The 24410-nt window shown below is 51.0% G+C and overlaps 1 protein-coding gene across 1 annotated transcript; it reads right to left on the reverse strand.

Moving 5' to 3' along the window:
• Positions 1-516: 516 nt before the first annotated feature.
• Positions 517-24189, reverse strand: TRAP1 (TNF receptor associated protein 1). Its single transcript, XM_082292378.1, has 18 exons — positions 24070-24189; positions 19378-19545; positions 18230-18312; positions 17695-17835; positions 10484-10555; positions 9682-9842; positions 8733-8842; positions 8474-8547; positions 6060-6215; positions 5622-5742; positions 5428-5497; positions 5119-5266; positions 4422-4607; positions 3240-3378; positions 2698-2783; positions 2050-2195; positions 1616-1688; positions 517-1340 (listed from the first exon to the last, which is right to left on the reverse strand). The coding sequence occupies exons 1-18, from the start codon at positions 24149-24151 to the stop codon at positions 1239-1241; spliced, it is 2118 nt and encodes a 705-aa protein (XP_082148504.1). The 5' UTR covers positions 24152-24189; the 3' UTR covers positions 517-1238.
• Positions 24190-24410: the final 221 nt, after the last annotated feature.

The raw sequence follows: 24410 nt of genomic DNA on the forward strand, positions 1-24410 counted from the left end.
ATGGTCCCCCAAGCAGCAGGACTTTTTCACTCCTCTGTGCACAGCCAGGCTTCCTGTATTAAAGAGGTGGGGGCTGTCCTGTCCAGCACAGCACCAAAAGAGTTAACCAAATCCAGTCCCAGCATCTTAATCTGGCAACTTAAAGATAAGATAAACAAATATCAGGGCTGCTCAGAGCCTCACTGAGCAGGAGAAAGGATTCTTATAAACCAGTTTGCATGGTGTAAAGCAAACACACAGAGGGAATCGAGCATGGCATTTCTGTCTGAACAGCCACTGCTCCTTGATTCAAATCAAGGGCTGCATCCCATTTTCAGAGACAAAACTAACAGGGTTCATAGCTACAGATTCTCCTGCTTTCCCTCTACACTGTTGTTTTCACAGCCCTCTCCTGCCACCATGTCCAGTGCTTGATGCCCTGAAGAACCAAACAGCATCTGAAGAGAGATGAACCAACATCACCAGCTGGAAGACACAAAGACCATCAAAATAAAGAGGTGAGTGAAGTGGGGGAGGTGTCTGGAAAATGAGAACTGTTTATTTATCATAAATACAGATCAGCTAGGTGTGCAGTTTATCCCACAGACTCTCCAGAAAGCCACACACTGGAAAGCTGCCTCCCAGTTACTTCCCTTTTTCCACAAGACCAGGATGAACTTGCTTATCCAGCAGCTCAGTGATCTTTTCTGCTATGGGATTGCACTGACATGTTCCACCAACAGTATCTGTGTCTGCCAAAGGCAGCAGCAATCTGTCTTCATGCCAGCAAACTCCTCCTGCCTGATCAGACCTGGAGGTTTCTTAACTAATTTAATTCTTCCAGTGCTTGTTCAGAGCACAAAGGTGCACAGGGAATAGGGGGAATTTGTGGATGGGGGGGTGTATTCACAGACCTAACTGGGAAGCTTGCTGCCAACATCTGTTTTGAGAAAGGCCATTTTTAGAAACAGTATGAAATGAGGCTCTTCAGGCTTGTGTCAGAAATGTGGGCACATTGTTTAAGCAACAACCTCTGGATTTTGTCCCCACTAAGAACACTGCACTTTGAACAAGCTGATGGTGTAGGATCTGATAATTACAGGTGGCTCTTCCCTGTGCAGGAAGGGCTGAATGTCCCCAGCATCGTCCCTGCCCTCTGCCCATGAACCTGTGCTGGACAGTGCCTGCTAGCAGCTGCTGAGAGTAGCTGTGCCTGAGGCAAGAGATCAGCACAGAGTTCATCCTTCAGTCCTTGGGGCTCAGTTCTTCTCCAGGATTCTGGTGAGAAGTTCGTTCAGCCGGTTCACCATTGGCCTGGGATCCTCATTCAGTCCTGCTGCAATCATGGCATTCTCATAAATCTGAAAAAGACAAGAAAGCACTAAGTAAGCAGCAAAGTGACCTGCCTGAGGGAGGAAGGGAATGTCACTCTCCAGGACCTGCATGCTGAGATCAAGAATGTCTTTTAGGGCACCTGCTAGGAAAACATGGACCACAAGTCCCAGAAATACCCAGGGACCACAGAAGGATGTGACTCTTGCCCACTGTAATGGTTCACCCTGTTCCCTGCCATGCATGATCTGCAAGCTGGCTCTGGGAAGGATGGTGCTGCTTCTGGAGAAGGTCTGGCTCTCACCTGGTCAAGCAACATCTGGGCCAGATCAGGCTGACTGTCCTTCAGCTCGCTGAGCTTCTTAATCAGAGTATGCCTGTAAGAGAGAGATCAACACTGAGAGTAGCTTATTTTGGACACAATGAGAAGTTTATTTCCAGAATGAGCAGCTAAGTCACAGTGGGTCACCAAAGTCAACTTCCTTGCTCCTGTTGTGGGGGCTTCTCTCTTCTCTCCCATCTGTCCCTATAAGCCCCATAGTTCCCAGAGGGTTGGACACTGTGTGGGGGGCTCATCTCCATGGTGCCACCCAGCTTCACAGATTAAGGCTCTGTAGCACCAACTGCACTTAATGGGGAGGACTCGGCTAATTGACAGCCTTACACTGCCTCCTCTCTGCCTCCACCCCCGAGAGGCTGCTGTGCTCCAGCCTTGGTGCTGGTGTTGTACCCCCTTACCCTGTGTTGATCTCCAGGGTGGGCTGCAGGAGCTGGGCTCGCTCCTCCTGGGTCTTGGCCAGCTGCTGCATGCGCAGGAAGTGGCGGGCAGCGCCCATCTCGAGCACGGTGATCATGGCAGGGTGGGTGTCCAGCCGGGTGGTCACCTGTGACACAAGCACCAGTCAGGGCTGCCATGGACAACGCACGTCTTAGAGGTGGGGAAAGTCTGAGGACTTGGAGTCTCCTCAGCACAGATCCACACCAAGCCTCCTCATGATTCATCCCCATCCCACAGGAGCTGCCTAAACCAGCAGGAAAGATGGGGGCCCAAATGGCCCCACAGTCCACAGGGTTGCAGCTGGACCCAAAGCATTCCTTGCCAATACACCTTTCTAGTCCACAAGCAAGAAAAGTCATCAGCCTGTTCTGGTAACCTGAACATCGACTGGCTTTGCTCAATACACATTGAGATGTGGTTCTTCCACTGCCACACTGACCATCCAATCCATACCATTTACACACAGGAGGCACAGAGAAGAACGACTTCCCACAGGGTCCAAAGAAAAATCTGTGGCAGCAGATCCCCAGCCACCCAACATCTTTTTTCCCTAGATTGTTACCTCCGTGGATCTCCTGTACTCAGTTACCCAGACACAGAATCCCCACCTTCACTCCAGTGACTCGAGAGCCTAAGGCATTCCTCATCCAGGCCATCAGATCCTCAGCCTCCTTCTCTGTCAGACGTTCTCCAGCTGGCAGGGAAAGAGGGCACATCTGAGCGTGCATCTATAGTGTGCAATGGTCAGTGAGCTGAGTTTCCACACTTCCATTTATCAGTTCTCTTGTGGGAACAGGAATGCAGCACCACTCAGCACACACCTACATATCCTCATCCCAGACCGTGCCATACCATGAGAGGGCAGGCTCATGCCCTGCCAGGGGCTGCCTGCCTCCGTCCAGGCGCCAGATGTATGCATGGGGTTGAAATAAAATCATGGCAACTCCACACATGACATTCCATTTAACTTTGATCATGTGAGATGAAACAAATCTGCAAAAACTCTAAGTTGCCTCAGACCATGTGAATGGGAGGGTGGAATGCTCTTGCTTGGGAGCTGCAAGAGCAGAGGAGGAAGGTATCCCCTCTCTGGTTGCTCAGGGTAGCAGGACAGCATGCAGCAGCAGGGGCCAGGGGAGCCTCACAGTACCTGGGCGGCTCTCCTCAAACTTCTCTTCCTTATAGTGATCAACAACAATGTCTGTCTCCACAGAGATCAGCTTCTTCTTGTCAAACTCCCGGAGGTGCAAGAGTGTCAGCTCATCAAACTGCTCATAGCAGAACAGCACCTGTGCCGACAAACGGACAGTAACACATTGTTTGGGATGTAACAGCATTCCCTCCTTCCCAAGGCAGCTCCGCACCAAACAGCAGGAACATCTCACAGGAAACTCGCAGGTTCAACTCCACAGTGACTATCACTCAGGACCTGACAAACGCTTGGAGGGATTTGTTACCACGGGTGGCAGGTCTGCAGTTGAACAAGTCCTGCTGCCCAGGGAAAGTGAGAATCAGCACTGACTCCAGTCCTGAGAAGGCCACCTGCCCACAGAGGACACCTGTAACACCATTACAGCCCTGCACAGCAGCTCCCAGGCTCCTGCTCTGGGGTCCAGCAAAGGTAGGAAACAGATGTCAGAACTAGATGTCTGCACAAGTACTACATCATAGAATATGCTGAGTTGTAGGGGACTCATCAGGATCATTGTGTCCCAACTCCTGTCCCTGCACAGCACACCCCAACAATCCCACCCTGTACCTGAGAGCATTGTCCAAACACTTCTTGAACTCAGACAGGCTTGGTGCTGTGACCACTTTTCTGGGGAGCCTGTCCCAGTGCCTAAAATCTCTGGGTGAAAACTTTCTCCTGATACCCAACCTAAACCTTCCCTGACTCAGCTCCAGCCATTCCCTTGGGTCCTGCCACTGGTCATGAGAGTGAAGAGATCGGTGCCTGCCCCTTGTGAGGATATTGAAGACCACAATGAGGTCTCCCCTCAGTCTCCTTTTCTCCAGCTGAACAGACCAAGTGCCCTCAGCTGCTCCTCATATGGCTTCCCCTCCAGGCTCTTCACCATTCTCATGGCCCTCCTTTGGATACTCTCTAACAGCTGAATGGTTTTATTTTTACATTGTGGTTAAGAGTGTGTGACAGGTCCCTCCTGACCTCATGCCACAGTCTGAGCAGAGGCAGAGGGGGCCAGGCAAAGGCACTGTGCTGGCAGGGCTCTACCACAGACCTTACTGCCCTGCTCAGCTCTGAGAGCCAGCCCCAACCACTGCTGCAGCAGCTCAGGGTGTTCCCCTGGCTGTGGCACCACTGATCACCCACCTCCATGTCCTTCTTCTTCATGGCCTCGAAGTAGGGGGAGTGCTCGGCCAGGTGCCGGTTGGGGGCACACAGGTAGTAGATGTTCCTGCTGCCGGCCTTCATGCGCGAGCCATAGTCGGTCAGGCTGGTCAGCTGCCCTGCGGGCAGGGCCGACGACTCGTAACGCAGCAGCTTTGCTATGTCCTCCTGCAAGAAACGTGCTCCTGTGAGCTCAGGGCGGGGTCACTGTGCTCCACACCACCACTCCCAGCCCCATCGACTGCTTTTGCGGCATGCAGGCCTCTTGGCAGCCCTACAAAAAGGCTCAGGGGACTCTGAATCCCTCCTTTTCTGCTCCAGATATTAAGGAGGCAAAGGAGTGACCTAGACAGGATGTAGGTCAAGCTCTCCTGGAAATGGGAATTCAGGCAAAAGACAACAGGAGGGGAAGGCCCTACTTTATTGCCTGTTGTAGTTGACATTGCACCAGGGAGTGCTGACAACAGTGGGTACAGAGACTCTGCAGGGTCTCAAAATAAATGGGAAGCAGCACCAGTCAGAAAGAGTGAGAGTTTGGGCACTAAAGAATCCATAGGTCTTGGCAGACCCAGGAACACAAGTTACAGGCGTGCGAGTTCCATGGGGAAGTCGCAGTCTCCCTCATCCCAGCTCATAGTAATTTTTCCCATCAGCTGCAGTGCTTCAAGACTCGTGGTACCTTGACATCCTGCTCTGCTATCGTGACAATCCCCTCTCTCATGAATACCCCGTACTCCTCAAAGAATTTGGCATATTTTTCAGGGTCCTTCTTGCTCTGGTCAATGAAGAACTTGATCAACCTCTTCTGCAAAACATCACGGAGCTTCCTGCAGCAGGAACAAGCCTTTTTAAAGATAGCTGCTAGAGCAAGACAAGACATTTTAGGTGAACATTTCTCTGTGCAGGGTTGTAGTGAGTCCATTGTCCCCTCTTCCTCATGGCTTTACATCTGGTCTTTGTATCTCAGTTCAGAGATAGTCTCGCTTACCTGATCAGGGCACTCTCCTGCAGCAACTCCCTGCTGAGATTCAGGGGTATATCCTCACTGTCTACAACACCTGGAACACAGAGCAACCCTTGAACAGTGATGCAAACACGAGTGCCAGGCTCAGGAGGGCAGCCCTTGCCTCATTCCTGTGGAAGCCATTGCCCACAACCTGCTATTCCTGGTCCCACACGCACCTCTAAGGAAGCGCAGCCACTTAGGCAGGATGTCTGCAGCTTTGGTCTGGATGAGGATTTTGCGGCTGTAGAGGGCAACGCTGGAGCCCATTTCCCTACTGATGTCAAACATGGATGGCTTCTGCAGGAAAAGAGACAGGAGGTAACACCAACACTGTGCAGGGTGCCCACATCACACTGTGGTCTTCCCTACAATGCTGAACCCAACGAGAGCTGAAATCTTGGCTCTCTTCCCTAGGGACCTACCTGTGCCATCCCCCTGCTGCTGTTGTGGCTCAGTATCCCAACTACCCTGTGGCACCCAACCCCACCGCAGAGATGCCACACTGGATATTCCTCCCTGCAGCCATATCTGCCTCCTTTCCCTAAGGAGCTCTCCCATTCTCCCCTTTAGAGCAGCTGGGCAGATGTCCCACGTGCCCAGGACAGGACACGTACTTGCTCGGGCACATAGAAGATGCTGCGGATGTTGAGGGGAGCGTCGGTCTTGTAGTGCAGGACGTAGCGGGGCTTGTCGTAAGCCTGCGCTATGAAGCGGTAAAACTCCTCGTGCTGCCACTCACCGATGTCCTTGGGGTCCAGCATCCACAGAGCCTGTGGAGGAACAGGGAGAGGAGTTCCCATCAGCTCTGTGGCCTCCAGGATGCCGGAGCAGGGATATAGAACCTTTCAAACAGACTCCTCTGCACAGCCCGCGACCAAGTGAGATGTGGCTCAGGCACATTATCACAGACTAACAAACTACTGCCTCTCATCTGGCCTTGGGCCACCCCTCAGAGGTAACTCTTGCTCTGCAACATACATAGGGCAGCTTTGTTTAGCCCAAAACAAAAGGGATTTGGCTAACCTCCATTGCCTCACACTTGCCAATGGCCAAGGGCATCCCAGGCAGATCTCACAGCTCAACTGACTGTCAGTACTGGTCAAGTTCTCAAGGCCTGACCAGCAAGCAAAGGGAAAGCAAAAGTTTAAGTGAGCCTTTTGCAACCAACCTGACTCTCTGATGGAGGTCACTATCTCAGCTAAAAGCTTGTGAAGCAGCTCCTGCACTGCCTGTTTTCTGCTGATTTGTTCTGGAGCAGCTTGGGAGATGCTTTGTGAACCACTGCAGGGTCACTGCTCCAGCACTATTTTCCACATCAACACATGGACTGAAGCCATGAGCTCTAGCTTCCACCTGCTGCCACTCTAACCCCCCAGTGCTTTCTGGAGCATTCAGCCCATGCTCACAGAATGTTTCAGTTTTCAGTACCCCAGCGAAAGACTCTCATCTAGCAAAGATGTGGGACTCAGCTCAGAACTGTGTGTTTCCAGCTGGGTGAAGCCCATCTCAGTCACTGCCTCCTTTGCCACTCAAGCCCTAATGAGTGACTGGAGTGATTTCTGGGGACAACACAAAACATCCAGCCCACCCTCAGAGCCCAAGGGTTTCAGGTCCCTGAAATCCTTAAGAATTCCTCTGCCTCAGAGTCTTGTTCCACAGGTGGCTTCCCATCATTTCCAGCACACACAAGTGTCCTGGAGGGTTTGCAGGATCACAGGTAGGATTATGGACTCACTGGGAGCTAAGGTGTTTTACAGTAGCTACGTTAGGGAAAATGCTGCATTCTCAGGGGCTCACTTGTAGCTAACAGTTATCCCAGTCAGACCAGAAAAGCCCCAGCTCCACGCTGTGAGCATTCAAGAGCTCATCTAGGAGAAAGCCCACCAGGGAACTAACTGTGGCTCTGTTTGCAGCGAGCTGATGCTGATGTGTGGAAAAACACAGAGCCAAAATCCTGGATAAAGAAAAGGCATGAAATGGGAGCGTAATGAGAATAAAGCTGTTGCTGTAACCCAAGGGAAAACAGACTTTCTGTTAAGAAGATAAAAGTCCATGACTCTATTAAGTGCATTTCACCCCTTGCTCTACTACTGCTCTTCTCCAGGGAGCCTGTTCTATTGATTGTCAGGTAGAGAGAGCAAACAGCTGTCTAAAGCTATTTCTGGTTTTGTAATTTAAGGGGCACAGCTAGAAAGCCTTTGGAACAGAAACACTATTATGCAGGAATCCAAATAAATAATCAGTGACTAATAACACCAATTACAGAACCTTAGATAAATTAACATGGTAAAATGTTTAAGTACAGTCTTGAAAGTCTGTGCAGTCAGTGCCACATTCCAGGAAACAAAAAAGCCACACACATGCTCTCTACCTGCTCTCTTAGGTGAGAAAGCTTTAAACATTCAGAAGATGAGATGCTGGAGGAAAATTATTCATAGATTTCTGTTTTAAAGGGAATTAATTTCTCCCAAGTGATGCCTGCAATTGGGCCAAGAACATCTGAGTAAAATGGATCTGGCTGCAGTATAATGTCAGTGGTCAGAAAATGCCAGCATCAAGCAGTGCTTAGCTAGGAGCTGGGAATAAATCAGGCAGTGAGCTGAGCTGCTAAAAAACCCCAACCACTCCCTGGCACTGGCTATTCTGTGTGAAGGACATAAAGAACTGCAGTGAGAGGTGTCAGCACACCAGCAATATGAGCAATCCCTACAGAACTAACATGTCATGTGGCTTCAACAGAATAAGCATTATAAAGCACTGAAATAATAATTCAGGATAAGGGAAGATACAGATCTTGCTGATCTCCAAGAATTTTCCACAGTAAGTGCAAACAAGCTGTTGCAGGTATGACTTCTGCTGGATTGTCTCCTTTTGTTCTAATTAACTGATCACTACAAGGTCTGTGATATCCTGGACAATCCTCCTCTGATTTCCACAGACAGCAGCAGCTTTATGCTGTTTCCTGTCTCCAGTGGAGGATTACAGTGGTTCATCTCCATGACTGACCTGCCTGCGGACTCCACCTCACCTGTAACGTGTTAATTCTTCTCCCATTGAGGTACAGGGGGAAGCTGATGAAGTTGCTGTATTTTGTCACCACCTCTGGAATGGAAAGAAGACACAGCAGGGTCACGTTTGTGGAAACAACATAGCAAGAACTCTCTCAGTAAACAGCAGGTGAAAGGAGTTGCAGGAGAGGAAAAAACCTGTAAATTCACCTCCCACCCATGGGCACCAACAGACTTCACAGAGCCTCAGGGCTAACAGCATTCCCCTCCTCTACTCACCCTTGACTCGGTCTTCATTTGCAAACTCTTTGCACTCTTCTTTGAGGTGTATAATAATCTTAGTCCCAGCTCTGACCCCAGATGCTTCTGCAATCTCAAACATTCCTGAACTAGGATTAGAAACAAACTCTATGTCAGTTTGTGCCTCAGGTACACCCACGGTAGGACAGAGAAATGGTTTGTTAAACTAAGAGCACACACAACACTTCAAGGCCAAGAGGAAAAGGCAAAAAAGTCTTGAATGCCTGAATGCTCCTTGTGCCTCTGAGAAACCCCAAAAAATATGTGGCTGTTTTCCCTACAGAGCCTCCAGACCCAGGACACACTGCTCTGCAAAGACACTAGCTACTGAAAACCCAAAACAGTCTTGTGTCTCAGTTTTCTCAAGAGTTTAAATAATGTAGTAAATTCTTTATTCTGAGGAAATTTTAAGGGGATGCTGAGCTTGTCACCCTCAGAAGCTCCAATTTCAACATGTCCATCAGCCCACAGCTTTGGGATCACAGATGTTTGCAACTTCAAGTAAAAAGCCAAGGATGAGAACACAGATGTGACCCACAGAGGAGATGTGCCTGCAGACCACAGTGCTGCACAAGCTCTGCTCTCTGTGGGTGCCTCGAGCCAAACCTCAGAGGATGATTAGACCAAAGAGGTTCGATTTGTCCCTGTGGTGTGGGGCTCCCTAAGCTGACTGCCTGCCAGCAGGGACGGAATAGGAGAGGCAGGTACTCTGTCCACAGCATGCCTGCTCTGACAAAGCAACTCTGTCCTTAAGAGTTTCCACACTGGCACATTTGGCCACGCTTTGTCACTGTGTATAACTCGAGCAAGACCTAAACCAGACAGCCAGGTCCCGAAAGAATACACAAGCCCTGTCTTTGCACAGCTTTCAGGCCACACGTGGTCTGGACACAGCCCCCCATACTGCCACCCCACTCTGCAGCCTCACCCATCGGATGACCAGTGGTAGCCTGGGCTGCCCGGCTCTGCTGACTGTGAGAACACCTCCACTTTATCAGCCACCATGAAGGCTGAATAGAAACCCACTCCAAACTGGCCGATGATTTTACTGCTGGCTTCAGCTTGGCTCTGCAGAGCTTCTAGAAAAGCCTGGAGGAACAAAGGAGACGCAAAGCATCAGACAGTGACTTTAGGTATTGCTGGAGGTTGTGATCAAGGCCCAGCTGGGCTCCTCAGGCACTGCAGCCTGGCAGTCCAGCACCCTCACCCCATGCTCCTGCATCAGTGCTCTGAGGAAGGTTCCCAAGGAAAAGGGTTTCTCCACAGGGACTGCACCTCTGGGAAAGTGGAGCACTGCTTGGAGCAGTAAAAAGAAGACAAGCGAGGGCTCGGTCAATCAGGAGCAGGAAACCTTAAAATGGTGCCTCCAGAGATGAAAAAAATCATACACATGTACAACACCTTGCTGTGCGAACAGAGCTGCTGCTCCCCTGGACATGGGGTAAATGCCAAGTGGGTGGGCAGGAAGGCATTTGGAGTGAGGGCAGGGGGCAGAGCAGTGCTACATGCAGGGCCCATCAGCACTGCCTGGGCTCCCTGGGCCTCCCACAGCACAGCAGAGACCATTGAGAGCCAGAAGGCAGGTTTCACCTTCCAAGAGGGGTGTAATTTCACAGCTGGGCTGGGGGCCAAGGGACAAAACAGAATGAAAAACTACTGGGAGAACAAAAGTGGTTGTAATTGGAGAGAAGTTTTCTAAAGGAGGGAGAAAGGTCCTCATCCCAAGTTACCTTTGAGCCTGATCGAGCAATGGTACCAAGGTTAGAAACCAGCTCCTCCTGGGTCATCCCAATACCTGTGTCCTGAAAAGAAACAGCAACTGCAGCTGAAATATCAGTAGGGAATCATTGCTCCAGCAAACAGCACCTGAGCAACTTCTGCCTCCGACTCCCACTCTCTCCTTCCCCTTTGAGTAGTAAATCCAGCAGCAGACCTCCAGATGTGGCTCCATCTGCCAGGAGCACAGATTCAAGGGGCACAGAGCTCCAGGGGCAGCCACAGCCGCCTACAAACCACCAGAAAGCTCAGAGACTCTGGCCATTTCTCAAGGAAAGACAAAACCATGACAGGACAGGCTGGATTCTACATCCCTCTAAAAAGCACAGGATGGCAGTGCAGGAATGAGATGTCAACCCAGCCATGGCGCCATAGTGCCAGATGTCACGCACAGGGACACCCTTCATTCCTGAACTAGTCTGAGGGGGAGTTGAGGAGCAGTGAGAAGCAGACTGTCTGCAATCTGCAGATGTGGAACCGAGGCACTAACACTGGGAATCAGCAGCAGAGCAGTGAATCCCTTAACTCTCAGGTAATGCAGACCCTTGTCTGCAAGCACATGAACTGATCGCCATCTGCTCTGCCTTTTCCCCCTTCCTCTCCCCCTCACCCTGTGCTCCATGATGTGTGTATGAAGCTGTCAGTGTCCAGGAGAGCTGGGTATTGATTCCCATGGGAACAGACTAATCCCAGCCAAAACACAATGCACCGGCTACACTTCGTGGTGCTCTGTCCAAGCTTCAGAGGCACACAGCTCCTTGCCATCCCCAGGTTATTCCAGAATTGCACTGCTGCATGCAGATAAACATCTCCTTGCTGCTCACACATCTCAGGCAGCAAAGCCTGCAGCAGCACCACCCAGAAAAGGCTGCGGTAAGTCTTAAACCTGGCTGCAACTTCAATTTGCATGACACCCCAAGGCAACAAGGATAACAATAAACCCCAGCCAGAAATGACCACCCTCTTACACAGGACCCCAGCAAAAATCTTTCCCATTCTGTTGTCCAGTGTGTTTTCAGATTTGCTCCACACACATTTTCCACAGGAGCAAAGGGCAGGCTACTGCCCTCCAGGATGACACTTCTAAGACAAAAGTGCCATTCCCCCTCCCAAATCCCAGCAGCTTCTCTACCTGACACAAGCATCCCAAGAAGCCACTGTTACATGTTCTCTGAGCTACTCTGTGAGGTGAAAATTAGCCAAGTGAGATGTGATTCTCATTCCTGTGAGGGATTCAGCTCTACCTGAGTACCTGTGAGTACAGTTATAGCAGCTGACAGCAGCTGGCACATCCGGAGTGGGCTCACACATTCCCAGTGCCTTAGCAGGGGTGGGATTTGGTGTGCAAGGTCAGCAAACTCAGCTGCAGCAGAGCTGGCAGCTGCTAGGTGGCTTGGTGGTGAGGTGCCAGAGTGACCTCTGCAACCCATGGAGCATTTTACTGGGCTTATTTCTATCAAAGTAAGTTGATGTCAGTATGTATTTCTTAATGTAGCATTTGACTCTACTGAAGGATTGAACTGTTCAGCTTGTGAGGTGCCATGTGGGTAAGACATTTTCCTGCACCCCCACAAGTCACGGCACAGCAATACCTTTCCCTTGGTTAAATACAGTAAGGCCAGTCAGCCCACTTGGCTGAGAAGAGGGATGATGCCCAGTAAGATCTCAGCAGCAAGAGATCAAAAGCCAAGAAAAATAAACAGCGTATGGCAAAATCTCAGGAATCTGACATGGTCCCGTCCCCCAGGGAAGAAAAAGCCAGAAAGAACAGTTTTCGGCATCTGGTTCAGTTTTTATTCATGCCAGACCCTGAACAGAACTCTGATCCACTTCTATTTATAGCACAGCATGTCATTCCCAAATTCCAGTGTGTTAAAAAAAATACATCCTTACCCCATAAATTTACTTGGCTATTGAATTCCTAATGCCCTGCCAAACTTACTGCAAAATGCTTAATGACAGTTCCTGGAGGCTACTTTGATGAGGGTGAATCTCATGAACAAAGAAAGCAGGGCTCAGAACAGCCGGGATGCTGAGAGGGAGAGCAGAAAGCGAAGATCCTGGCAAAGCAGACATTCCCTACTGCAGGAAAACACCTGGGTGGATTAGGATGAAGACAGCATTACGATTCAACCCACCCTTGCCATGTCCACATTTCCTGCAGCTGCTCTTTGGCTCCCTTCACCACATGGAGCTGCTCGGGGGAACGGGAATAAAGCAGCAGCGAAGGAGACATGAGAGCTGAGCTCTGCAGAGCAGGAACTCTGCAGTCTTGGGAAGCAGCTGAATCTGCCCATGAGCAGCCCACCAGAGGCTGGACCCACACAAGTGCTGGCAGCTCCAGCTCCATGAAATCCAAAGAAGGAGCTGGTGGAACTTCTACTGCCCTTCTCACACCGCTCCATGCTGCTCCAGCTGCTGCTCAGCTGCTGGGCGTCTTCACCAGGAACCACCATGGCACCACACAACCCCTGCAAACACCTTCTACCCACCACCATCCAGTCCTTGCTCCACCAGCAATGTTAGAACTTTTCTTCCCCTTTTAGCCCTCCCTTCAGCCTGCAAGAAAAGCTTTATCAGGCTGACCACAGCCACAGCAGAGCTATTTGTAACAGCACAAAGCAAATTGTATGTGGGGCTCCTCAAATGACAAAATGTGAGGGATATACTCAGAGTTCCATGTGCCAAATGTTTCTGCACAGCTTGGAGAGACCAAGACACAGAGTTCAGTGTGCTGACCCTTCATTAGCTGAAGGTTAATTACAGAAGACTTGCTGTTACTCAGCAGAACCACCACCTCCTCACCTGGGTGAATTTCTCTTCAGGTACTTCTCAGGGTGCAGAGTAAAAATCCTCCCCCAAACCATCCCCTATACAAGACAACACAGAGGCTGCAGACCTTCAGACCATGAAAGGCTGGTGGGCACAAGTGTTGAACTAAACTCATTAACATTTACCCCAAAGAGACATCAGCTGAACTTTGTTTTTAGCACCTTTTTTATGTGTGGAGACCTCCCAGGTACCAAAGCTGCTGCTGACCTGCACCTTTGTGCCTCCTGTGCCCTTTGTTCTAACCCTGTGGTGAGGGTGCTGGATGTTTGCAGAGACCTGCTGTGTAAAGATTAGTTTAGCTTTGCTCATTACCTGAGTCCAATTTAAAATATTGCAGAGCTTCCTCACACCTAACAGCCCATTAACCAGCCATTAACTGCTGCCTCTGCCATGACTGCATCGGAAGGAATGCTCCCAGTTAGAGGTACCTGGCTGAGATATTGTGTCTTTCGCTTTGCTTTGTTGCAAAACAAACACTTAAAACATTTATTTCAGTGTAAAACCTCAACGGGGCATCCGAAGAACACTGACTATATTATAAAGACATGCTGCTTTCACCAACTGATAAGGTAATAAAATCCCAAAATGTCTGATTAGCACATGTGCCCACTGTTATTTAAATACTTGATTAAAGACTTAAAATTCACAAGATCAGGACGGCAGCTGCACTAGAGCAACATTCTGGTTTAGAATCATTAAAGCATCTGCAGCAGCAGCAACCAGCAGATGAAAAGCCAGAATAAAACTGATGCCTGTGAACACGAGGTAATCTCGGCCTAGTACATGGAACTTGTCCAAAGCAGAGAGCCTGAGCTTCCCTTTGCAAAACCACAGGCTCGGCCTCCACCCATCCAGGTCTAAATACCCGCTGTCCAGAAAAGTACTGCCTTTCATCCACTTTGAATTTCCCATTTTTATACAGGATATGCTTTTATTCTGCCATGAAGAGAACTAAAAGATTGTGCACTTCCTTCCTTGGGCGACAGGTTATTTGAGATGTGTTTATATTTCTGGGTCCTGGGCTTATTTGTTAAAGATGATGCAATCACTGGAAGCTGTAGCCCATCCCTGCAATCTATGGCACATTTCTGTAGGTTTAATTCCACCTAAAACTTGCTGAAGTACAGCCTGATTTACCCCTCTATCTCCACCTGTCCATCTCCTGCTTCCTCAAGCCCAAGTGACACACAGGTGCTGCAGTGCAGGTCACCCTCTCTGCTGCAGCCTGGTCACACAGGGGAGGGGGACCTGCTCCCTACCTACCCCAAGCTTTGTGGGACACAAGGGTGCATCTGCACTGACCTGCTACAGCTCAAACAGCCCAGTCCTTACTTGGAGCCCCGGGACAGCCCAGTCCTTGTTACAGGCTGTTTGTAACTGGTGAGGCAGGAGAGATCTGCTCAGCGATACAGGGAGCTGTTGCAAGGAGGAGTGGTGTTTGCAGTCATTTTAACTCCTCCCAAACACAGCAAACTGGTGATTTTGTGGCTTCACAGACACTGATTTTGGATGACGGCAACCGAGAGATGAAAGCCCAACAAAAGGAACTGAGCAGCCCAAGCTCTGGCAGCAACTACACTCCTTTCCCATGCTAGAACAGCAAGCACACTCCCTCCCCCAGCAGCAGCAGCCATCAGCTCTGTAAACATTTCAAACCATTTCCTCCAAACTGTCCTAGCCCTAAATTAAGCACCAGCAAGGAGCAGGGCTGCAGCCCTGAGCTCACACATCACCACCAGGCACAGCAGCACGGCAAAACTGCACAGCTTCAACACCACCACAGCACAGCCAAGCGCCTGTCACCTGCCTGTCACCTTGTGCAGGTGCTGAAAGTGAGCTCTGTGCTCACAGGGCCTTGGGGTCTGTAAGAGGCTCTCTGTTCCCACCTCAAAGGGTCCAAAACCACGTCAGTAAAGCCTCAGCACGCGGAACTGCAGAGCTCTGCAGAGCTGCTCTCACTGGAAACACACCCCTCACATTTTCAAATGGATTTTCTTAAGAGCTCTGACCTTGCAGGCTGTGGCTGCTACAGATGGAGCTGTCCTAGAAACACAAGGCAGTTTTCAAAGGGATGGAGGAAATGGTGGAATTTGCTAAAACAACAGGACTTTGGTGAAGGAAGCGAGGTGGTGGAATTCAGTCAACATGTTCCTCTTACACATGCAATGCTTAGGTGGAATATTCCTGAATGGGGACATCCTATCAGAATTCTGAGTCTTGCTGTGCTTATGACTGGAATTCAATCCTGGCAGAGAGCAAGCAGAACTGCTGTCACTGAACAGAGATCAGTATAGTCTTATACTAGATCTACATAATCCCCCAGGAACGTGCCTGTAATTGCCATCACACATTACACACCTGCCTTTTCTCAGCTCAGTGAGACACAGAGATGCTACAGGGCTTGGAAGAGGAGGGGAGAGATTCAGCAGATCCAGGGGCACAGAGCAGCATGAAGATCTGAGGAGAAGGATCCAGGAGTCAGAGTGAGACAACGGGACCTTTCTAGGAGTAAAAAACGGGTGACCATTGCTACAGGTCATGTATGAAGGACCTGCTGCCTCTTTTTTGGTAGGTCCTAGTGAGTACAGAAAACAAAACAGTGGCTGAGGGACAGATCCATCTCTGCCTCAATCACTACAGCAAGCTTTCTTTCACCTTTGCATTCCTGAAAGGCAGAGAAATGCTCTGAATGATGCTTGTTCACAGTAATCATTATATGCAGTTTGCTTCTTCAAGAAGTTATAAATAACCCCCTGACTGGAGGTAAGGAGCTTTTGGCACTCTGGAGAAGGCAAAGCTATTAAAGAGATTGGAGCAGCGCTGTTCTCGCTGCTCCCCACAGCCCAGGACTGCTGCAGTTAAAAGCTTCCTAGTTAAGACTCATTTAATGGCATTAGAGAGGCACTGGCAGCCAGGCAGGGGGTTATAAAAAGCCCAATCCCTAAACCATCTAACTGGGATGGCATCAGAGGCACCCTGCAAGGTGGGCAAGCAGCTCTCCAACCAAACTGCCAAAGAAGGGGACAGCTTCCACAGGGACAGGGCATGAGTGGTAACAATGTCTTGATGGAGTCAGATGCTTCGTGTCCACTACAATCTCAAAAGCCAAAGATGAGAGAAAGGCAGGAATAACCCCGACCTGGGGCTAAGTGAGGGCTCCTTGAATAATCGGTGTTACACAGGAGTCAGAAAACTGCAACAGTGTGACAGGAATAGCAAAGCCCCTGCACCATGGTTTGAGAATCTCTGCTTGGTGATTGTGTTGCCCACTGACAAGCACTAACTTCCCCATGGCAACTGCAGCACTTGTTCTGCAGAGGAACAGAAATATAAAATAACTACGCAGCCTCCAACAGCCCCCTGTGCTTTTGTCCCACGTCAAAAATACCAGCCTGTGCGCTCTGCCTGTGCTACATCTCCCCTGGACCTGCCATGGTCACTCAGTGCTGCCTGCTTCCTCCTCCTCCTTCTCCTCTGCTCTCCTGAGAATGTCCACAGCTACACTCATGGCTGACACAGCTCCACGAGGAAAATGACCAGTTTGCCTTCTTAACGTTAGGAACTTTGCCAAGAAAACACCACAACTGAGGCTCAGCCTCCCACCCTGGACAAGAGTCACAAGCAAGGTCCAAGTACAGAGAGAAGGCCCAGCTCCACTTCCCTCCCCATGCTGAGGCCCACAGGTGCCTGCTCCTACAGACTGTCTCCCTCCCAATCATTTTGTCACCAGCAGGGACAACCAAAACGTGGGCACAGGGAAGTGCTGTGCCACTGCCCAAATCTACAGTCCCACCTGTGTCTGAGGGCAGAACCTCAGCATCAGCTGGACTCAACCTGTCCTGGAGCAGGAGGAGATAGAGACAGGCAGCAACGCGAAGTTCTTCTCACCACCCTGGTATCTCCCCTCTCACATAGGGGGAGAGAAGGTCTGCAAGCAACCAGGTAACCTCTCAGACTTAAGGAGGTACAGGAAAACCTCCCCAAAGGTCAGGAGGAAACCAAATTCACAACTTACCCATGAGTGAGAAACATGCACTACCTGGGAAATGCACTAGGCAGGGGTACTGAGAGAAAAGCTACTGGTAGTTCCCAATAGGGAAAGAAGGAGCAGCAAATTTCCCTATGGCTACAAGTGGGGAGCAGGTACATTGCTGGTTTCTCATCAAATCCTCAGGTTACAGCCTCATGAACCAGAGCCCAGCTGAGGACAGAACATTCTTTGGGCAGGCTTGGGGACTCTGCTGCTGCTCAGCTTCCATTGAATCTTCAAAGGACAAAGGCCAGTGATGAGAGCAGCAGGGACTAACCTTCTCCTGTTACCTAAGGGAGTTACCTGGATAGTGATGGTTCCCTTTCCACTGTCTGTCTGCAGATGGATCTCCAGCTCTGGCAAGGCCTTCCCTTCCGTCATCAGCCGGTGACGCAGCTTCTCCAGGGCATCGCTGCCATTGGAGATCAGCTCCCGGATAAACACCTGGGGACGAGACACAACCTGAAACTGCAGCCTGGCCTTGTCCCTGCACAGCACTCCCAGAGACCTGGGAGCTCAATGGCTCCCACAAACTAACTCCCAGCTCCCCTAACTGTGTTTCCCCATTATGTGCCAGGAGAACAGTTTGTCCAAACTCAATGTGCAACTGCAGACGCTCAAGGCTCACAGAGTCATTTAGCTATACCTACAAATTGTTTCAAAAACCCATTTTCAAGGTGTCTTAAGAAAACATCAGTCAAGAAAGCCTGACATGAAAGCTCAGGACTTGCCGGGACCTGAACAGTTTTTCTCCCAGCTCAACCATTTTGGATGTATCCCTTGACAGAGATGGGGATTTGCCAACAGAAAGTCTCCCAGCAAGTTGTGGGTCTCTTACCTCCTTCTCTGAGTACAGGGAACGGGCAACAATGTCCAGCAGTTTCTTTGTTTCAGCTTGGAATTCATGTTTAGAGGCTGCACCTGGAATAAAGGTTAGGGGTGGGGTTGTTCAGTTTGGAGAAGAGAGAGCTCAGGGAGCACTTAGAGCCCTGTCCAGTGCCTACAGGGCATCCAGGAGAGCTGGAGAGGGACTTTGGACAAGGGGGAATGGCTTCCCACTGCCAGAAGGCAGGGATAGATGGGATATTGGGAAGGAATTGTTCCCTGGGAGGGTGGGGAGGCCCTCACAGGTTGCCCAGAGAAGCTGTGGCTGCCCCTGGATCCCTGGAAGTGTCCAAGGCTAGGTTGGATGAGCACATCCATACAGCCACCCCTGCAGGTAGGGAGCTGTGCCCAGAAATAAATCCTCAGAAATAAAACTACAAAACATCTCAGCTGAAAGACCACCCTTGGCCTTTTAAAAATAGCAAGAGGCATCAGAGAACTCTGGGAAAACATAGGGAAAAGCCACAGGTCCCACATCACCTCTGCTATGCCTTGCTGGTGAGGATGTACATTCCCCAGGGATGGGGTGAACCTGGAGTGTGGGCAGCCAGCACATCAACCCCACCACAGACTTCACAGCCTGGCAGTCTCAAAAATGCCTCCCAGAAAAACCATGGAGGCACAGAGTTAAGATGTTATTTCTGTGCTGGAATAACTCATTGCTTAGACTGCTTTAGAGCACCTCTCCCTGAAGCTGTGCAAAGCAATTTATTCTAACTAAAGGGCTGACACCAGGGCTCTCATCACACCTCCACGATCCACAGCAATGACCTGGCCAGGCACAGTTTGCTTCTGGGACAGAAAATTCTTTTCAGCCAGTTCTAGTGCCTGTGGAGCCTCCACACATACACATGACCATCAACTGCCTGGCTAAGCCCATGGATGCAGTCTTGATGTCCTTGTTTCTCAGTAAAGGCTGTTCTGACCTTCATCCCCAGTTTTTGGGAGGTGATGGTGCAACACAGATTCAAAGGACGTGGTGACCAATACCTGCACTTCCTCCAGAGGCAGCAGCACTGCTGAGGAGGGCTCACCTGCACCACACCTTGTCCCTGGTGCACCCCAAGAGTGTCCCCAAAAGACATCTGTGCCCAGGCCCACCTTTCACGTTCTCTGTGTTGCTGATGATGGTGTGCAGGGGCTCTTCCTCCTTGCTCTCTGCTGTCTGTGTGCTGTACATCCGGACAGCAGGAATGCTGGAGGCAGGAATGTTGTACCGGAGGCTCCAGCGGTGGAGTATTTGTCTTTGCAGACATGCTGCTCCTTTTGCTAAAGACACAAGTGAAGATATTTCAATACACATCACAAGTTCAGCACCAACAGGAGAACTCCTTAGAGGTCCCACCTAGGCAATCCCATGGGAGTTACACTGTCTGAACAGTTCTCTCACAATCCAACACCCACCATTCCCCTCCAGAATTGCCTTCAGTGCATAAAAAGGGCAAGTTGCTAATTTGGCTCTTCTGAATTAAAATTTTATCCAGAAGATGACAATTAGCAGCTTTCCCACAGAATTAACCAGTGAGGAAGAGGCAGTCTGCAGCTTTCCCTGCTATTATCTGGCTAAGCTGAAGACAACTCCTACATCACTGCCTGTGAAAATATAGATTGGCAATAAGTACGTGGCCATTGACTGTCCAAGTACAGGCATTACATCCCCCAACAAAGCTGGGTCCAGGGCAAGCAGCACCTGCAGCAGCAGCAAGGCCACCAGTCACAAAATCAGCGGGGAAAATGAGACCAGTCAGGAAATGGCACAAGCCCCCTTAAGGTCAGGGATTCCCAGTTCTCCTCCTTTCATTATGCCCAGGTGAAGTCAACAGTCTTCTCTCTGTTGGGGGATGAATCAAAGCCAAATCTGGTCACAAAAAGACCATTTGCAGCACTCTGGAGCTCTGTCCAAAGCCTATTCCTTGGAGTGATTTCTGAATTGTTGGGAGAATGGCCTGTGCCAGAGCAGGATCCCAGAGGGTGCGGATCTGACCCTGAAGCTGCCCTGGGGATGGCGGTATCTTGGCCTCCCCCAGTCCTACAATGAACATAAACAGACTGGACTGATCTAGGAAGCTGAGGAGGGACCAGGACAGCCTGGGCAGAGCCAGGAGAACATGGACAAGCAGCAGAAGGGGCTGGACGCAGTGACAAGCTCAGGTTTTTCTCTGTGCCTGCTGGCTGTTTCATCCAGCAAGGGAAGGGGGCAAACCCTACATCTGACATTTCAAGGAGTCCTTTTTTTAGATGACTGGGTACAAAAACACTCAAAGACTGAACCAAAACCCATTAGTATGGTGAAAGTCCCAAAGCACAGGTGTGAACTCCTTGGAAACAGCTTCCATGGCCATGCTCTGCCCTCCAGGCCAGCTGACATGGTGGGAGAGCTCGGCTCCCTCCTGAACCTTCCTCCACCTTGCCACAGCCCTCGAGTGAACTCAGCATTCCAACCCTTTTACCAATATCCCTCATCCTCTGGCTCACCTTGGGAGGCCTCAGGCTCACTTCACAAGTGCTCTGCAAACCCCCTGCCACCCACAGCAGGTCCTACAGTCAGTGTGGTCATCAAGAACAGGTCTTGCTGCTCTAGACCATCATGCTGGGCTCTCACTTGCTCCAGACCAGGTGAACATGAACCCCTGAGCTTTAACAGCATTTCTGTCTCCTGCATCTCATCCTCAAGAGTTGACAGAAGAGGCTGTCAGTCCTTGTTCTTCCTCCTCCTCCTCACAGAAAGCTTTGAATCAAGATCCACTTCTCCAGCCAGAAGCTTGAATGACTCCCCAGTCATTCTGCCCTTAAAGAAAAGAGCCCACAAATAGTTTTAAATGCATCTGAACACCTCCCACACACATAACTGTGCTCTCTGCGTCACAAACAGCTCTGCCGCATTATCGCAGGACACGTTCTGGAACTTCCATTCCACTGCCTGTGCTGGGATCATCTGGGAAAGTGGCAAGGAAAACAACCCAGGTGAATGAGGTGGAAAGCAGCAGAGCACTCACTGTCCAGCCCCTCAAGCTTCAGAGGGGAAGGGCCTGCAGCCCAGAGTTTATATATTTTATTTATGTATTTACATATTTTATGCTCGGTGCTGTAGGATACTGCATTGTATGTAAGCACACACATGCATTTCCCAAACAGCAGAAATAAAAGAGGGAATTTTTCTCCCTCCCTGACTCCAGGATCCAAAAAAGACACAGATCAGCAGCAGCTTAAAACCTTAAGGTCACTTCTATCATCAGATGTCCAAGCAGCAAAGCCCCAGAGCCACCACACAGGTCAGGCCCCAGCCCATGAACACCAGCTGACTCTAGAAACTACAGCTATTTATAATTTTATTTCTGGCTATTTATAACTGTTGATGTATTCACATTTTTTGCCTCCCTACCTCTAAAGCACAGTAATAAATCACCAGCCATCAATTCGGAAGTTACTTCCGGATTTGTGCAATGTTTGGTCTTATCATCCTTAATTAACAGCCTGTCCCATGCCAGGGAGAAACACAGCTCATTAAATACAAGCTGCAGCATCTTCAGCCCATTTGCCTCTTGAGAGTCCTTGCCTGGAGCAAGGGAGCAGAAAAGGCTCCCAGCTATTCTGGGTATAAAACCACAATTATCAGCACACAAGAGCTATTGAGAAGCACCTGCTGAGGTAACGGGTTATGTGGTACTCATAATGAGCCCAAGAAACAAATTCCTAAGCCCGGGCGACACAGAAGGAATGGCTCTTGCCCCAGATAAGCACTGTGATGTTTTGGGGCAAATCAGGCCTTTTGATATAGTGTTAATCAAATGTGGAGCTTTACCACAGCCCACACCCCTTCCTATTCCCATCACTGCTTCAGCTGCACTATGAGAGATGGAGAAAGCCACAGTACTCCCCAAATTCCACTTCTCTGTGATCCCAAGTGGTCCTGGGCCCATGGCCACAGACCTGCCTCGCACACGGGCAAGACAAGGCACAGCAAAGACAAGGACCCTCGGGGGCTCCTTTCCATCCAGACACCAGGAAGTCTCAGTGGTCCCCAAACCAGCCCCCAGGAAACACACAGCCTTTTCTGGAAAAACCACTGCAGTGAGCAGAGCTGAGCACAAGTCAGAGATTTAGGGCGGGAAATCCTGCACAAAGCAGTTTGTGGTTCAACACAAAAGAGAAGAATTTGGGTCAGCAGGAATTACCATACCAGCTCCAGGCCGGGCAGCTGGGAGCCCGGGGAAGCTCCTTCGGGGAAGAGCTCTAGCAATTAACACTCCCAGCTCAGATCTCAGTGCACAAAAGGGCTCCCTAGCTGGGCACCAGATCCCTGAGAATGTGGGGAGAAGGGATTCCCGACCTGCTCACACCAACACATCTCCTGAAATGCTCTGCACCAGCTTCAGCCCCCGGAATTGTGAGAGCCGAGAGGAAACACTGCCAGCTCTGCCCATGAGGGAAGGGACGGCTGCCCCTGCAGCCTGGATCCAACCGAAAGGAAAACACCCACTGCCCCTCCCTCTTTACCCCCACCCCACCCAGCTTCTGCTCACTATTTTTTCCCTGAGGGACCTGAATGACAGGTTAAGGAGTAAAACCCTGGCTCTGCTGGAGTATGCCTAACCCACCAGAGGCAGCAGCTTTGTTCCCAGACATGGATGCTAACAAGCCTCTGGGGATTTCTGTGGAGGAAAAGCTGGATTGCCCAGAAACACCAAAGTGGCACACTGTGACACAATAAATCTGACAACCCGACCCTGAATGTGACCCTATTTGTCACACAATTTCCTCTGTCACATTTTCTCTTCGTAACCCGCAGGGAAACCACAGACCACACTAACAACACACAGATCTGTCAATTAGGGGCCACACAACAGATAAGGAAACAGGGAGCACAGCACGGGCTGCTGGCAGAAGACAGGAAGGAAACTCCTCACCATGCTTTGCCTCATGGCAACTCACAGGCACATTTCCAGCCCACGAGGGCCTTGATAAGGGAGCACATCCCACAACTGAGGCCTCAGAGTTTGGATTTTCTTAGCACTCACTCCTGTCAGCTGTCTGAGGTGAAACTTCAAGTACATCCCTGGGAAATGCAAACTCTTCAGGCTCATCTGTGAAGTCCCCTGGTACTGATATGGCCAGAGAACAGCAAGGCTGCTGCCTTCTGCTCTCATGCAGGTACCTGGGCTGTGCACCCTGTGTGAGCAGGGACATGCACCGGGATATGATACATGATCTGAACATGCTGTACAGCCTGTACAAGCCAGCAGAAACCTCTGCATGTCCTATACGCCTCATATAGGCCAGGAGATGAGCTGGGAGTGCTGTATGAGCCAGGACATCACCGTGGATGTGTTGTATACCCCTGCACGAGGCAGGACATGAACCTCACCATGCTACATGATCTGAGCATGCTGTACACCCTGTATGAGATAGGACATGACCCTGGACCCGCTGGGTGCCCTGAACGTGCTCTCTGTCCGACACGAGCCCGCGCTCTTGCCTCTACAAGCCCGTAATAATTCGCCCCTCCCCAGGAAGCAGCGCTGGGCGTTCTCGGGTCAGTTCAGCGGGCGCTCTGCGCGCTGCTCCCGCGCTGCCGGGCCGGCGCCCGTTCCGCCTCTGCCGAGCGGCCACGGCCGGCACCAGCCGAGAGCGACGGGGCGCTGCCTGTGGGACACGGAGCCTCCGCACCTCCAGAGGACGCACAAGGCCAAGCGCGACTCCGGGCAGGCGCGGCCATCCGAGCCGAGCCATGGAGGTCCGGCCGCTCCCTCAGCCCGGGGGCCCGCACCCTCACGCCGCCCGTGCCCCCCTCACCTGCGGGCGGGCGCAGCCCGGGCGCGGCCCCGGAGCGCCGCAGGGCCGCGAGGAGACACCGCCCGCCCCGCGCCGCCGCCATGCCCGCTGCCCGCCCGCGGCGCCTGGTGATGACGTCACGGGGCGGGGGCGCGCGGAGTCCCCCACGCGCGGGCTGTGCGTGGCGCGCGCGCGGTGACGTCACGTTGCCCCTGAGCCCGCGCGCGCTGGTTTCCTCAGGGCTCCTCCTGAGCCCCCTCCCGGCCCGGGCCGAGCCTCCTCACGGCTCCCGACCGACTGTCTTCACGGGGTGCCCCGCCTGGGTCCCCTCCCGGCCCGGGCCGAGCCTCCTCAGGGCACGT

The sequence above is a fragment of the Coloeus monedula genome (genome assembly GCF_965178545.1).
Source record: "Coloeus monedula genome assembly, chromosome: 16".
In the NCBI taxonomy this organism is placed as follows: domain Eukaryota; kingdom Metazoa; phylum Chordata; class Aves; order Passeriformes; family Corvidae; genus Coloeus; species Coloeus monedula.

Coding starts and splice junctions, on each gene's coding strand:
- TRAP1 (XM_082292378.1), bottom strand. CDS start 24,151: ATGGCGGCGGCGCGGGGCGGGCGGTGTCTCCTCGCGGCCCTGCGGCGC. Junction 17,836..18,229: donor CCCTGTACTCAGAGAAGGAG/GTAAGAGACCCA, acceptor TCTCGTCCCCAG/GTGTTTATCCGGGAGCTGAT. Junction 1,341..1,615: donor CCCAGATGTTGCTTGACCAG/GTGAGAGCCAGA, acceptor TGTCTTTTTCAG/ATTTATGAGAATGCCATGAT.